Source organism: Penicillium robsamsonii (genome assembly GCF_028829455.1).
Source record: "Penicillium robsamsonii strain IBT 29466 chromosome Unknown utg000005l_segment0_segment0, whole genome shotgun sequence".
NCBI classification, from domain to species: Eukaryota; Fungi; Ascomycota; class Eurotiomycetes; order Eurotiales; family Aspergillaceae; genus Penicillium; species Penicillium robsamsonii.
In genome coordinates, this window is record NW_026643223.1 from 1349069 (window position 1) to 1364874 (window position 15806).

The window sequence follows — 15806 nt, forward strand, 5'->3', positions numbered from 1 at the left end:
ATACAAAGCCGTTGTCTTCGCACTTTGTGTATGCGAGATCGATTGACCCGTTTTATATCTTCTTCTATTTAGTCCCAATATCCTGATTCGCGTGGCAGTGCCTGATGTCGACGTCATTTAAGGCCATCCCGTGCAAAAATTTCAACTATCGTGCAGTCACATACACCCAGAATTGGACAAGTCCACAGTACTTCAAGTAAACCCCTAATCTTTTCTTCAGCTTCATGTGCTAACACAGATTCTGTAGGTTTAACGGGGACCTGGGTTGTACTTTTGATAATCAATCTGCTCACTGGTCTCTGGAGATGAATAATAGCATTCTAGGCATTCCAAATATCATTTCAGCTTCCTTGTATGACCGTAAATAACGACCTGGTCTGATAGATTATATATCATTATCGACGACATTATTCTACTGAAACGCCCAAGTGACGGCCAAGTAACGTGAATACGCAGATTTGTAGTATCTCACTAGGTAGATCCACAAGGCGATCGCTTGTCTCCTTTTTAAATAGGTACCAACATGTCTCGTATTTGCGCGTAGTAAACCCAGCAGCTGCTTGTGTGGCCATCGCGCGAAGACGCGTTGAAGACGTACGCGCTTCCAATAGCAATCTAACTCGTCTCCTTTGATTCTTCTCATTTACTCAGATGAACTCAAAACTTCCAAATACGTCCATCAGACTACCTACCTACTTAGTCAACATGCTGCAAAACACGCCCAAGAAAATTGGAACGAGTAGCCAACCTGTGAAACGGGTGGGATATCCCTGTACTGTGTGCGTCGGTCGAAGCTTCAACACAGAGCAAGGGTTCAATGACCATGTCAAGATTGTACATAACATATTCTCATGCCCGAAATGTGACCAAATATTTGCGGCTCTGGATGACTTGATTCGACACAAAAATGACGCCGGTCATAGCAAGCCGGCATTCGGAGGCAAAGTAAAATCGACTTTCTCGCCTGCTTTTATGTTGGAGAGAGCAGATGCTTCATCAGTGCAGGGGCCAATGCTGCTCCATCAACAGTCGTCCCAGGCCCGTCCATCCACTGGCCAGCATTATGAACTACCCACCCAAACCCATACATCTGTCGAAACCCGTTGTCAATACACTGCTCAGGGACATCAGCAATCACCCAAGCAGTCCCATCAGACACGCAGCCAAGTTTTCCAACCACACACTCAAATTCTTTCACCACCACCTCAAGTTCAGCCGCAACCTCACTTCTTTCAATCACAATCACAAGCCTTTCAATCCCAGCCCTACCTCTCTCCGTCAGAATATCAAGTCTTTCCAGCACCAGTTCCAGTTTTGGAACGACAAACTCAGCTTGCTCGAATCCAAGCGGAAATCCAGGCGGAAATCCAGCACGCAGCCGCCCAGGGCTATCAAGCACAGGCTCAGATGTTTCAATCATCAGTGAACGATGGTCGACTGCGGATGGAGGTTTGTCGAGCGCGTTCTGAGGTCTATGAGATACGTCATCGGATTTACCACGCACCTGTTCAGGGCCATGGACCATCCACTCGGGGCTATCAGCCGCAGTTACAAGCTCACCAGTCCCAGATGCAAGTGCCCCCTGAGTCTGCCTCTCAGGATTCAGGACGGGCGTCTCACCTTCCTGAGCACCACTCTCGGCCCCCGGTGTAAAACTTGGAGTCCCTCGAAGAAGACTCTGAGTCCCAGATTCAACAATGTAAGAATCAAATGCAATTCCCTCATCTCCTAGCGCAGACCTTCACACCCCGCCTGCAAGACCCCGCTCAAGCAGAGCAAGTTCCCTCACCACCAATATGCCCATCCGCCCAGAATACCACAACAGCCGAAGCAAACGAGACTGTCACACCTGCCACGGCAGTAACGAACAACACATCCTCCTCCCTCTTAATTCAGCCAGCACCATCCACACAAGTCTTCCCACTGACGAATCTTGATCCGCTCGAACAAATCTTACTCCACCGGTACATCCTGGGAAGGTGCCACCCAGTCCAACGCCTGCGACACCAAGGCTACAGCGTCCCAGAGTTCATCGACACAAGAGCCTGTCTTGAGAGCGGCAAACCACACCAAAGCCATAATTTCTCGCGAGGCTTAATGCGCCGAAAGGCGATCGTCATAGACTGCAACATGGTCGAAACCATAAAGTCGACCACCGAGCTAGCTTTCATTGTCGCGATCGACTTTCTCACCGGTGAAGTCTTAGTCAACGGCTACGTCGCGCCGACAGTGCCTGTCACAGACTGGTTGACTCCCGTCAGTGGGATCATCCAAGAAAAGCTGGACGCGGCTATTTCTGAAGGCAAAGCCTTCAGTTCGAACCACGATGCACGCAACGCACTGAAAAGGTTCCTCGATCGCGATACCATGTTCAATGGTCATGCTCTCCACCATGATCTACGAGCATTGAGCTTGATCCACGGCCGAAATGTGGATACGGCGCTTATCACTTCCGAGGCAGTCTTCTCTCACTTCTCATCGAAAAGTAAGCTTCCGCGGATCTGGCGACTGAAGCAATTGGCGCACGAATTACTGGATATCGAGATCCAAAACCATGGTGAGGGACATGGTTCCCTTGAGGATGCCTCGGCGACGAGGGAGATTCTGATCTGGTGTTTACGATTGCCCGAATGCATCAGGGCCTGGGCCGAGGAGACTCGTCGTCAAAACGAGAAAATGCAAAAGCAGAGGAAGAATGCTGCCAATGTGGCGAATTAAGGGGGGAAGGGTGAGCCTGGAGGTGCTGCCTCGAACCAGGGCCCAGTCAAGCTGCCCTAGGCGAACTGAGAGGATTTGCACTCTCATAGTTATGAGATGGAAGAGTGATTTGAAAAATGGGAGAGGGGTGGAATGAAGGGACTCCCATAATGAACCATCCCCAGTTGGCCGCGTTAATGGGTCGGCTGAGGGGCGGGCGACGAGTATGGGAAGTGCCAGGAGGGAAGGAGATGTTCTGTGAATGTACATATGTACGAGTAAAGTTATTTTGATCATCTCTGCTCTATGTCGTAGGTTGATGAGAAGGATAGACACTTCCCTATAGTACTACGTACACAAGCAAAGAGGCAATTAAGTATTATCGCCGTTGTAAAGGAAATTAAATCACAAAGAAGACATACGAAACAAGGAACATAACGATATTGGGGATAGGGGGAATTGAACGCCAAGTTTACAGAAACAGGGGAAAGGACAGGCATCACACGAATAGACAAACAAATAGGGAAGCCAATGGAACAAGAATGGGTTGGAAAATCAAAATAGGAGAAACACTCTCGATAGAGATACGAGAATACCTCCCTAGGGTTCTCTATGCACGCATCAAAAAGCTCAGATACCAAAATTCAACGTTAAACACCTTGATCCAAGATAGGACGCATGACAAGGCCAATGACGTGTTTTAAAGAATACTTCGACTGGCCTGGCTGCGACTAGTGGCGCGGCTGGGATTCGTGCGACTAGGCTCGTCCTCCTCAAGGACATCGCTCAGACGCGTGGGGTGACGATGGCGTGGTGTCACGGACTCCCACCCAGTGCCAGGACCCCAGCCAGAGCCGCTGTAGTCCGCTGCGGAGGTGGGCGGATGCGGAGCTTGCAGGGGGGCGGAAGAGGCGGCGGAGGTATAGGCGCCGTCGGGCATGTAATGGCCTTCTGGATCATACTCTTCACTTCCCTCTGAGGATGGGCCAGGCGGGTAGCTGATGGGGTTTCCATGTTGATCATGGGAGTAGGGGGCATACTCTTCATCGCCGGCTTCACTGCTACCGACGTAGGAGCGCGTGTCGGGTTCTGAGGTTGTGGGTCCAGGGTATGGGCCAGTGGTGGTTTCGTGTTCATATAGTGGTCCCGGGTAGGGGGCTTTGGAGATGGGTGGATCTACTTTTTTGGGTTCGATGAAAGGGTCTGACCCTGTGGGAGACATCGGCGTGCCATCTTCGTAGTATTGTCCACCTGCGCTCCCTGTGGACTTGCCGTGGTATGCGTCGGTGCCCATGGTTGTGGCTGTCGGACCACCGGGGTATGGGCCCTCGCGGGTCTGCGGGCGAGTGGTGTGACGACTAGGGAGGCCAGAAACCATAGGCACAACCTGAACGCCTCCGACGAGAGTCGGCTCTCCATTGCGCAGGGAGTTGGTTCTGTCTCGCTCTTCTTGTTCGCGACGGCCAAGCTCTTCCCAGGCGCGGCGTGCCTCCTCCTTGGATATTTGGAGTTCACGGCGCATCTCTTTAAGCAGCTCCTCGGCCTTGACTTTGTCCTTTTCGGCTTCCTGTGCGGCGGAAAAGGCATCGGCTCGGCCTTGCCGTTCTTCTTTGAGCTGGCGGTCCAACTCTGCCTGCACTTCCTTCGAGCGTTCTTGCTCAGCACGGGTGTCGAAAAACCAGCGCTGGAACTTGCGTTCGGATGAGGCTCGCAGACGTTGTAGTTCAACCACCGCGTGGAATAGATTGGCACCAGCAGCAGACAAGTCTGTGATCTGACGGGCCAATTGTTGGCTGATTGGATCACGCTCCAGGTCCTCGTTGTTTTGTTCGAGCTTGCGCATCCAATAGCTGGTAAGACCCTCCCAGTGTGAAGACAGTGTTTCCCATCGCTCGAATGCATGCGGAAACCCAACGCGTTTCGGCTGCTGAAGAGCTTGGGGAGCACCAGGCTGTCCTGCGGGTAGGGCCTGGGTAGATTTGGAGACCCCAATTGGTCTGGGTTGAGCTCCAATTTCTGCCGCACTCTGCGACCGACCGTGCTGAGGCTGCTGACCAGTTGCCTGTGTCGGTCGTGACTGGCTAGCCAGTTGTCCTGTCCCAGCTGTTGCTGGGGCAGTCTGATATTCTGATGGTCGGGTACTCGGGGCAGCATCTGGTGCTGGTCGGTAAGCAGATGCTGGCCCTGAAGCGACGGGCATGGTCTGGGGTTGTCCTTCGGGGCCCCTTGATGCTCGTGGGGCTCGAATTCTTGATTGGGAGGCATTTTCGGTGGCAACGCCAGCGGCGTACTGTTGATCCTGGGCCTGGGCCTGTATCTGGGCCTGAGCTTCAGCCTGAGCCTGTTGTTCTTGCTCCAGTTGTTGTCGTTCCAATTCTTCCTGTTCTCTCTCTCGGGCCTCGTGTTCCGCTTTGCGGCGAGCCTCTCGATCCCGGCGCTGTCTCATTATATCCGTGGGGGTCCTCATACCACTCGGTGGCTGTGATGTCCCTGAGATGGGGTTCTGGGGTATACGAGCTCCACCATTTTGAACACGGCTATTGCCCACAGGCCCAGCGGGGCCAGCGACGCCTACCATGTCTGACATGGAAGCATTCACCTCGTCCCAGTCAGTGGAGAGCTGGAGCGGTCCACGTATAGCTTCCTCGAGGGCAAAATGGATTGCCGACGCGGTGCGCGACGAGACTCCGGTCTTTCTCTGCGGCCAGTAAGAGGTATTGAGGAGCTGATATGGGTCGTCAACTGTAGACCCGTTGTCGTCGGTCTCCGCTTCGGAAAGGGCCGGACGTAGCGCTGCGATGCCACTGGCTGCGATGTGTTGTACAGAGACCGGGGTTGCACGCGCCGGTTGGAGTCGATTGGGGTGTGGAACCCGGGCGCCTAATGATACCGTTCGACGGTGAGATTGGCGGACCTCTGTCTGGCGAGGGATACGACGTAAGGGACGCTGAGAGTCAGAAGCGCTTGGGGGTCGGAATTGTGGATCGGCTGATGTAGAAGGTCGTTGAACAGTCGGCTGGCGTTGCCGCGCAAAGGTCGTAAACGTTGATGGGTCGTTAGAGTCGTAGACTTCGTTAGAGGCTTTGGGGATGTGTCGAGACACCTCTAAGAATGGTTGGTAAAATTGTGGATTGGACGACAATGCGAGTGTTGCGTCACTGAAGCAGTAGATAGCTCTCAAGGATCGCGATCGCAAAATTATCGATCGCTGAGAGTCAAAAAGATTCACAGCCCCAACGGCTGTACAAATCAATACTCAATGCACAATATAATGCAATTGAGAGGAAAACTGAAGCGATTTGAAATCTGGAGAGGTAAAATAACGAGAAAGGATCGGATTGCGAGGTGGCTGGTTAATTGAGATGGCTGGGGCCGCAGCTCGAGCTACAGCGCACCAAACGTGTCTCGGGGATGAAACGCCAACCCTCACACTCCGGCTGCCCGGATTCAAATTCAAACAGATATGTCGAGATGAAGAAGAATGTTGAACCTGTGAAGCCCGAAGCTGAAGGGTAATGTTCTCCCAAGGAAAGAATGTTGGCGTGCCTGCCCTAATTCACCCTGAGGCAAATATTTATTTTTCTCTTTGCTTTTTTTTGCAAGGCTATTAGGGAGCCCCAAGTAGATCCTTAGGTACTTCAAGTATGTCAGATCTCAATATTCCAGTGTCATCATGCGTCCAGATCATAATGTCGCTGCGCAACCAATTCGGGGGGGGAGGGGGGCGCAATACCTCAATAATTAGCTGCAACTGCCAGTCGCACAGACTGCTATAGTGGGTACGAGATCGAATAGTCCAAAACTATGCAATTTTGAAATGCATACGGAGTAATCCGTATGTGTAGTGTAGAAATCCAAAGATAGGAGCCCTCCTGGGCTAGGAAGCGATGAAATCGAAGCGAATTTAATTTCGCCGTGCCATGGTTGACTTTCAAGGCTAATAGCCTTGGAATGATACTAAATATATGCGTTGGCAAATCACACCAAGTTTTGTGTATGTCGGGCATCAATATATATATATATGCTGAAATGTAGCCAAAATATATACTTAGGTAATTATATATCATGGCTAACTAGTTTACTACTTAGCCGATTATTTACTACCCCGTGTGTGTATACTACGGCCATTCCTATTTATCATTACAAACGGATCTTGGTTAGGCTCCATCTGGTCCACTGGTTCGTTTTCGCGCCGGCTGCGGTTCTTTGGAACGAACTACTCTCCCCACAGCTTGTAACCATGGAACGGGGCGGTATCAATTTTGAACTGTAAACTTGAATGATTCCTTTTAAATATCTACGTATTGTTAAGGTATTCCTCTAAAATGAGTAAGATGTTGTACCAAGTCCATTTACGTGGCATCGTGCCGCCTCTCCCCCGCAATGACATCGTCTCCAGTGTTCTCGACGCGATGACTAAGCAAATAAAGCTGCTGACCTCGGTCTTCCAGGGTTAGTTGGAACCTTCAAATGATTGAAAGCTATCAGTACTCACGTCCAATAAAAAGGCAAGCTCATAAACGCCTCTGGACCCTTTGAGCACTAGAACTCTGGATCGAGAATAAAGTGCGCAGGACAGAAGACCCAGCGCCGCGAGCCAATAAAATCCCGGGGGTCGCGGAAGCCCCCAAGGAACCTCTAAAACTGCGCGGGGAGGAGGTTATAGGGACGATCAGGCGTTGCTAGGTCCAGGGTGCTACCACTACGGTGATGTCCCCCGGTTCTTAGGTGCGTGAGGCAGTAACCATGAGAGCCAGAAAGTGGATCAACCTGGCAGGGAAAGTGCAAAGACGAGTGATTATCCTCTCTATACATACCCACCGACCCAATTTTAATTCTCAACCTCCATACAACAGTACAAGTGGCTAGAAATTGGTCTGGGGGACAATTTTTGTATGGTGCTGGCCCGTGCACGACAAAAACACCATACAAAGTGGGCCATTTTTTCCAAAAGCTGAGTGACATTTCCGTTTTTTTGGCGGACTTGGCCGTTTGAGAATCGTAGAGCCAACATGCCTCGAAATATATATTTGCCGGAATTGTTAGATTTTGCCTCAAAGATCTAGTGGTTATCTGTAGTGTCGGCTCAACTTCGAAAATCCTCAACTACAGAATGAATAGCTTCATCTATGGCGGCTTTACAGACTATCGCTTCTTCGGACTCCATTGACACTATTTCATATCCAATTTGATGTAGCTATTTCTAGATGCGAGTAGACTTATTTTGATGTGCCTAGAGCAATCAGGTGTGGATACGGGCACCTTTCGGGAAAGCCGTATTCTCGGTGCTAATGCCAAACCGGTATCTTGGGACATTCCAGCTCTTCCCTGGAATATACAATCTAAGAGGTACATAGTACTAGTTACCTGGGCAGTAACTAATACATGTATGCACCCAACAATAGTGACTACAGCCCCTAGCTATCCCCAATGCCAATACCTGAAGCCAGGAGGCCTCCAATACAAGACTCCACCGTGGCACCCAAATGAACACGAGCGCCCTATAAGCACTACAACCTTGAAAGTAATATTAACCCCTCTGTCTAAGGCCTGGACCCTCTCCAAAACAACAGCAAGGGTCATCCTGGGAACCGGAAAATTTGATACCTCAGTCGGGCCGGGGAAGGGCTTCCCGCAGCGCGGACGCACGAAAACGAAACCCGGAAAGTGTCCAGAAGGGAACTAAGACCCAGTATCCAGGTAGGTTTCAAACATGCCTTACAGCAGCCTAGATCCGCGGGAGCTTAGATGTTTCAGTTCCTTTGTCTGGGATCTTGGGATAGGGGCTATTGGTCAATCACGGAAATATGGTTTGCGAGACACTTCCGGGATTGATGGATGCGATTCCTTTGGGAAGGGATCTGTTCTAGCTGTTTGACTGTGGGGTATTGAATTGTTCTGATCATCAAGTTTAATTTTGATTCTCATTCAATCTTAGAAAGAGTCTGTTGATCGAGGAGTTGCATGTCCTGCCATTGCGTCCTTGGAAAATCCTTTCGCTGCGATCTAGTAGTCGATATGTTGGGTTATTTTGTACTCGAGATTGCTAGTACACTGTGCGCACATCTATTCAAAACTCTATGTGTCTGCACTCAACATCCAACGGGAAAGGAATGTGACCGGGAGGACGGGAGGCGAGGGTTTCTGCAAAGACTGCGTCCCCGGTGAGTTAATCGCTCAGAGATTACAAACAGTGCATGAACTGGACGATAAAGAGCTACTGGGCCTGCAGATCAGGGGTACTCTACTGGGGAGTGCGTCCATACTTATACTACATGGGCGGGATGGCTGCACTTCGGCTGTACGTGTAGCGGGATGCATGCAGGTCAAACTTTTCGATGGAATGTGGGGTTCATGGACTTAGCTGAGCATATGTCTCGGGTTTGTTTTGTTTTGTTTTGGTCTCTTTGAGGGCTTACAGACTTGCAACGATACAGAAAAATAGCAATTTCGGGGGTTATAGAATATAGAGCTTTGAGACCCATGAGATACGGCAACATCTGCGGTTGGACCCAGCAAACACATTAACACATTGACCAGCTGGAAGTGGATTTGTATGTTGTATGGTCCGATCACAAAATAATAAGAAAAAAGAGTTCGATGAAGAACCAATGGCAGCACAATGTCAGAGTTACAGATGCACAACATGTGTGATTCGTCTACTGTCAGGGTCTACCTCAGCTCCTTGAGTGTCCGACCATCCAAATCTATGTGGCAAATTATGATGGGTTATCTGACTAACTTCAATCCAGGCACCGATTTCCCAAAGGAATCAAGGCAAAACTAGGAGAAGTAGGAAGACTAGAAACACCAGGGAGAAAGTATAGCTCTTCACTCCTAGGTTTAACACTGATGTCACTGGGCTTGAAAAAAGCGTTAAAGCTCTCTAGCCATTACTCAAAAGCAAAGAAAGTAAAGGACCAAAAAAAAAAAATAGAATAAGCCCATGACGTAGGTGCTTGGAGAACAATTTCCGAGATGGAACGTTATGGTATCGAATTTATGAGGCTCGATTTAACGTTGCTAGGATTACGAAGAATGTGCAACGGTGTTGACCGAGAAAAGGACCAAAGTACTCTCCAAAGTACACTGTCAAAGTGACAGAGCTAATAGATCACAGATCAAGGCGATCGGCAGCATTAGTGGCTGATCCCGGGAACTTCGCACCAGACGGCCAGTGATATCTCACATTTTCTCCCAGCCACTGCACAGGACTTCTGCACACTGCAGATGTCGGTAAAAATCTTTTTCCCAACTTTTGCCTCTGACAGGCTGAAAATATTCCAAATGCTTGGAGTGAGATCTGGTGGTACGAAGACCTCGCGTCACTTCCTTGGCTTCCATATCACAGACATACAGGAAACACAGAGCACGAGAACACAGGAACACAAGGACACAGACACACGGAGATACAATCCTCATTGTGATGCTTCGGGATGTTTCTTAGTGCCAATTGTACGGGTCGAGTTCCGCGCGCCCTTGCTGGAGGACCCAATGGAAGGGTCCTTGCTGCAACATCCCTACGGAAGGGGACCATGCAAGGTCAGATAGGTCATGATCGTCTGTGCTTGTGTTGTTTACATTGTGCATTGGCATGCATCTGCTTTTCCCGCTAGCCACCGGATCATAGGCCTAGGGCTTCTAGGTCCTCAAGGTTATTTTTGGTATAAACATATCCCCTCCACCCTGGCCTCCACTTCGGTCATTTCATTCCTCATTCCTTCTCTTGGTCTCGTCCTGGTGGCAACTCTCCTCTCTTCCATCACTGTATTTGATTGTGCCTAGATCCTAGAGATCTTGCATTCCTCGTGTTACTTCTCTTTCATACTACTCGAGCTTACAGTCCCATGGATCACAGAGGCCTTTATTGTCCAGGCGAGTTGGACGTGCTGTATCAAGATCGCAATAGATCAGAGACTACAATTTGTCTACCATCACCATCACCTGCAAAGCGAGGATCATCTTACTACCCAACAGCCGGCGCAAAGGTCCTTGAAGAGTCCAATCTCGATCCCTTTTACCTCGAAGAATCATTGGCAGCTACGCCGTCTTGGAATCCTTACACATCGGATATGCGCAATGATAGTTTTGAAGACGAAAGCCAATATTACCCTCTCTCCTTGACCCACAACAAGGACATCCACAACCCATTACAATACCCTGGACCAGATCGCTCCACACTCGCACAGGTGGAGTTGGAGAACAGCTTGAGATTCCACCGATACACTCCCTCAACGGAGGAAGACAGTCCGCTTCACAGCAGCCACGTCTCGTTCAGCTCCATTCACACGGACAGCACCACCCCAGACTTGACACCTAGCACCTCTTTTTCTTCTGCCTACGATTCACCTAGCTGCCCCGACGCTGTCTTCGAGGCTACTCAGCAGCTGTACGAGCACGCAAACCAGGTTCAGAGCGAGCCGCGTCGCCGCTTCTATCTCCCTGCATCTACACCACCTAAATACTCTCTTCCCCCTCCCCCTCCGGTGCCGGCTTTGACTCCGGCGGATACTCGTCCAACCACACCTTGCTTTCAACACTCCAACGATTCTACCACAACTATCACCATGGGCTATGAGGACGCAACAGGGTCCTGCACATCGCGGACTCACCGTAGGAAGCAGCCTCCTGCTGTTCTCAACCTGTCGCGTGCGGCGAGTTTCCACAACACCTCTCGTCGCAAGCAATCCAGTCCTGGAACCCGCCCTCCCCTGGACGCTTCCATGATCTCCCCTCCATCCTTGATCAACCCCGTCACCATGGAACCTCACATGACACACTTTGACCACCCACTGTTCATCCCCGCCAACGACTGCCCTAGTCCCGTTCCCAGTCCTGTGGCTAGCTCCCCACCGATCTCCCGCCAGTGGACCGCAACTTCAATGGAGCGACCTTCAATTTCAACCATCGATGCCTTCTGCGAGCAGTCCGTCTGGGAGTCCGACTCCGAGTCCGAGTCTGCTGGCCGTAAATCCATGTCCCGCCGGCCCATCGACACCCTGCGCAAGGTTCGGAGCCGTGCTAAACTCCGCGGTGCCAAGTCACAGCCTAGACTTCACCAAACTATGCTCGATGGCCAGACCTTCGAGCAGTTCCCGTGTATGCCAGAGGACATCATGGGGGAGCCTATCCCAGAAGCCTTCCGCCCCAGCATGGACCGGCCCAGCACTGTCAAAGATGCCATGAGGTCATACAACGGCCTGAATACACTGCGTCTGGTTGCTCCCTCCTCCACCTCTCTGACTCGCCCTCCCCGCTCCCGCAAGAACAGCAGTACCAACAGCTCCGACGTTGACCGCTCCGCAGCTGCCGCTTTCCAAGCACAGTTCCGGCGCCGCCAGCGCTCTGACTCCCCCACATACTCCAACAATTCCAACTCTGACAAGGGTGACAAGGAGAAGTTGACTTCGTTCTGCTACGACCAGTACTCCCAAGCCCCTATCAATGGAGCTCGCGAGCAAAGGCCTCTCTTGCAGCGATTCATGAGCTCCCTGCGTTCATTAAATTGCCAGAAGCCCCCAAAGTCTCACAAGAAGACCAATGTTACCACCATCTGATGCTTTTTCAATCGGCGTTCCGGTTCTCTGGGTTTAATTTTACGGACGAAACCATGCTACAACATACCGACTTTACCAACGATCACTCCAACGATTTCATATCATTGCCATCATGCCTCCAATGTGTCTCGATGATTACGAACACGTCCACTCCCTTACGCAAAAATGCTATTCTGCTTCCCGCGCCAAATGAAAATAATGAATCTCCAGACCCGAATGTGGCTGGACACAGACGCACTCAAAAACGTTCTTTGCACGCGCTATCTCGCGCCACGAACCGAACACGATGCCTGGTCCTAGAGACCACGACTACCGACTTATGACTCGACACCCTCGAGCTAACTATCTTTAATTTTCCTACTTGTCATCTCGTTGCGTTGATTTCCTTCCATGTCTTGATCGCGCTATTTCGCGTGCTGTATTATCATTGCACTGTTTTATTACGAAGTTACTATCAACGGTCTTCATCTCTACCATGTGTGACAGAATCATGTCCTGCTACTACTGCTACGACAACCATCCCTTTCCAACTGTGATCTATAATCCAATATAGAGGAACACGACGCCTTGTGTTGTCTGTGTTCCAATGACCCAACATTCGCATTCTCTGGCCTCTTTCTTGCATTCATCAAAAAAAAAGTGTTTCACTACTTCGTTGCTCTCTGGATAGACAAAAATAGACACCATCACATTTTACTAGAAACATGAACGATTCTTTACTACTTCGTTGTCTAGGAGATGAGGACGTTTTGCGGAATGCGGGACTCCGGATTCTAGACCATCCCCAACGGTATCTTCGATACTACCGCAACATCCTCGAGCTATCCATTGACCCGAGTAATGAGAACTATGTAACAACAGCTCTTCTACTAGATAACATGTAGACAAGGCATCTTAGTCTACGCCATGCACGGCGACCCATTAGAGAACCAGCCAGCCCAAGGCACCAACAAGGGCGAAGGGAGCCACCGAACCTTCCCCCAGGCCCGAACTTTCCCCTCAGCTAGCAGTTTTTGACTTCTGCCTGCGAACAGCCGACTTGTCGAGAGGACTTGCACAGCCCAACGTGCCACGTATGTGGCGCGTCATGGTCATTCCACATCCCCATTGCCCGCAGCTTCTCTTGCATCTGTTTCAGAACAGCGACAGGAATTGAATTCCAGATACTGGGTCTGCCAGCATCACACTAATACCCTGTTTACATGTCGAATTCTCGAAGTGCAGCTATTCGTAAGTTCTCCACAGCGGATGCACCGGGGACCGCGGGAGGGGATCCACCGGCCGCGGATGTGGAATGGCCGACATTTTGAGGCGTTGAGGTTTGAGTACTTAGGGCTTAGAACGGCACATGCCAACTAAAACCCATTGACCGACAATTGCGCCCGATGTACACCTCCCACGCAGTTCACACAATCAAGCTGTCCTGTTACAAATACTAACAGCTGCATTCCCAGTACGGAGTACTTAAGGATATTCTATACAGGTAACCCAGATATGACGATGCGTCCTATCCCTTGCATCGACCGCCCCTCAACGTCCGCCAAGGGCCAACCGCTACGTTGTCCGAGACCTTGAATTTCCACCTCGGCTGAAAAGACTAGTCCCGCTTCGTTTGATCTGCCAATCTGAGCCCTGTGTCATACAAGCTTAAATGAAGCCTACTAATCTGGTTCGCAAGACATATCCGGCCAATCTACGGCTTCCCCGTCTCCCCCTCATTCATCAATCCGTCAACCTAATATGACGAGCCAATGTTCTCCAACTCCAACATAACTGGCCGATCTTCTACTTCTCGCTTTGACAGGTAACGCTAGACAGGGTGTTTATTTGGGTCGGCCAACCAAATCTCCATCACCCTGAGTTGGAGCTCTTCCGCTGCGACCTCTCACGCAAGGCAAGCTGGCGGATCCAACCGGCTGTACGCCCATTGCGTCCCCGAGACCCGCCAACCTGGCAAGTTTCAGATCTATCGGAGTTTGTGTTGTGGAGCTGTAGGGAGCCCGATCTGGGTTGTCTAGACCTTTCTGCTGTGTTTTTGTAGGGACTTTTGATTTGTGCGATGACAGCATAAATTTGACAGGTAGCGTTACAACGTTGTTTGACATATGACTTATCATTTACGTCTCGTGTTTGACAGGCAGGCGCCATTTGTAGTTGCTTTTGTTTGCTCTGACAAATCCACTCCGATTTGTAGAACGCATTGTAATATAATTGAGTCGTTGACTGTTTGTTGACCGAAAGTCTGGCAAAATGTCTTTGAAATTGCCAAGATAAACTCGGCCACCAAATCCGACCCGCAACACTACCATAGCAACAGCCGTACCGACAGTAGTGTATAGAGACCCCAGCGTCAATGTCTCAGCGCAGCACGACCTTTCTACCCCAAACAACCGAGGACATACAGACCGGACCGGCCTTCCGCCCCGCCCGTCCGCCGCACCAACCTTGCAGTGGCAGCGGAGCTTGTTCCAAGTATTTGATTTCCGCGGCAGGGATGAGCCTGCAGCGGGGAACGAGTAACAGAGACCCCGAAAGACAGTCGACCCGCCAATTTCTGCGGAAACTCAATCCTGCATTCGCATCTGCAAGACGAGAGGAGACATTTCCCTTCCCCCGTGCCTGTACCTGGTGGGGCATTGTTTTGTAGATCTTCAGGCAAAGTACAGCCTTGTGTCGTATCAATGACAAACACATAGTGCAAGCCATGATTGCACAAATCCAGGACAACTTCAACTGTGCTCCACAGCCTGGGTCTCACCCTTGCCCTCTTCCTTGTCCTTCATCTCCAAAGCCTCCATATTCTCCTCCCACCTCGGCACATCGACCCTCCCCTCCCATTTCGAAACAACAACATCTCCCTTCCGCCCAAGCTGAGTCTCCGGCTTTTCCTCCCCGGCCTCGGCCCTCGGGTTGACCTCCGCGCCAGCCCCATCAGCCCCGGCAAAAACAGCTTGCACATCCAGCTCCTTGAGCGCAGTTTCATAAAGCACACGGATCTGCTCTCTCTTCTGCCGGCGTGACTCCGCAATCTCACTATCACCACCGTCATCCCTCTTCGTAGGCCCAGATCCAGTAGCAGAATGGCCGGCCCGCACAGTCGGCTTCTTCACAACACCCGGTCCACTTCGCTCCTCGAACCCGCGTAGCAGTCCCTCCATAATGCCCAGTATAGTACCAGCGCGCATACCCAGCTGCGCGCCGACGGGGAAACCTCCGTCGAACCCGTCTTGCACGTGCGCGCCCTTTGAGGCGGATGTGCCGTCGCGGTAGCCTGCTGTCACGTGTTGGCGGCGGAGACCGGGGAGGTCGGAGGGCTCGGATGAGGTGATTGGATTTGTTGATGCAAGTGTGCTTTCGTGGGGTGGCGATGAGCCGAAGATGTCGTCGAGGGAGTTCTCGATTGCGGGGTCGTGTTGGGCCACTTGGGGCGACATTGTTGTTGCTGAAGAGGGGGTGGATTGTGCGGATGAGGAGTCTGTAGCTGTCATACGGATCGTTGACCTGGATGCTGAGTGTAGGGTTGTGAGTAATTGGGAGGTTGACGTCTGTGTA

The 15806-nt window shown here is 51.0% G+C and overlaps 6 protein-coding genes across 6 annotated transcripts; 3 read left to right on the forward strand and 3 right to left on the reverse strand.

Moving 5' to 3' along the window:
• Nucleotides 1-705: 705 nt before the first annotated feature.
• N7447_008546 (uncharacterized protein) lies at nt 706-1653 on the forward strand (the record flags this gene model as incomplete). Its single annotated transcript, XM_057232808.1, has 1 exon — nt 706-1653. One exon carries the CDS (start codon nt 706-708, stop codon nt 1651-1653), a length of 948 nt encoding a protein of 315 aa, XP_057082350.1.
• A 57-nt stretch (nt 1654-1710) lies between these two features.
• On the forward strand, nt 1711-2718 carry N7447_008547 (3'-5' exonuclease; the record flags this gene model as incomplete). Its single annotated transcript, XM_057232809.1, has 1 exon — nt 1711-2718. The coding sequence occupies one exon, from the start codon at nt 1711-1713 to the stop codon at nt 2716-2718; it is 1008 nt and encodes a 335-aa protein (XP_057082351.1).
• Nucleotides 2719-3397: 679 nt separating this feature from the next.
• Nucleotides 3398-6865, reverse strand: N7447_008548 (uncharacterized protein; the record flags this gene model as incomplete). Its single annotated transcript, XM_057232810.1, has 2 exons — nt 3398-5855; nt 6846-6865. 2 exons carry the CDS (start codon nt 6863-6865, stop codon nt 3398-3400), a joined length of 2478 nt encoding a protein of 825 aa, XP_057082352.1.
• Nucleotides 6866-10544: 3679 nt separating this feature from the next.
• Nucleotides 10545-12254, forward strand: N7447_008549 (uncharacterized protein; the record flags this gene model as incomplete). The annotated part of the gene is made up of 1 exon (XM_057232811.1): nt 10545-12254. The coding sequence occupies one exon, from the start codon at nt 10545-10547 to the stop codon at nt 12252-12254; it is 1710 nt and encodes a 569-aa protein (XP_057082353.1).
• Nucleotides 12255-14612: 2358 nt separating this feature from the next.
• Nucleotides 14613-14891, reverse strand: N7447_008550 (uncharacterized protein; the record flags this gene model as incomplete). Its single annotated transcript, XM_057232812.1, has 1 exon — nt 14613-14891. The coding sequence occupies one exon, from the start codon at nt 14889-14891 to the stop codon at nt 14613-14615; it is 279 nt and encodes a 92-aa protein (XP_057082354.1).
• Nucleotides 14892-14983: 92 nt separating this feature from the next.
• N7447_008551 (Yae1 family protein) lies at nt 14984-15688 on the reverse strand (the record flags this gene model as incomplete). The annotated part of the gene is made up of 1 exon (XM_057232813.1): nt 14984-15688. One exon carries the CDS (start codon nt 15686-15688, stop codon nt 14984-14986), a length of 705 nt encoding a protein of 234 aa, XP_057082355.1.
• Between the last annotated feature and the right edge of the window lie 118 nt (nt 15689-15806).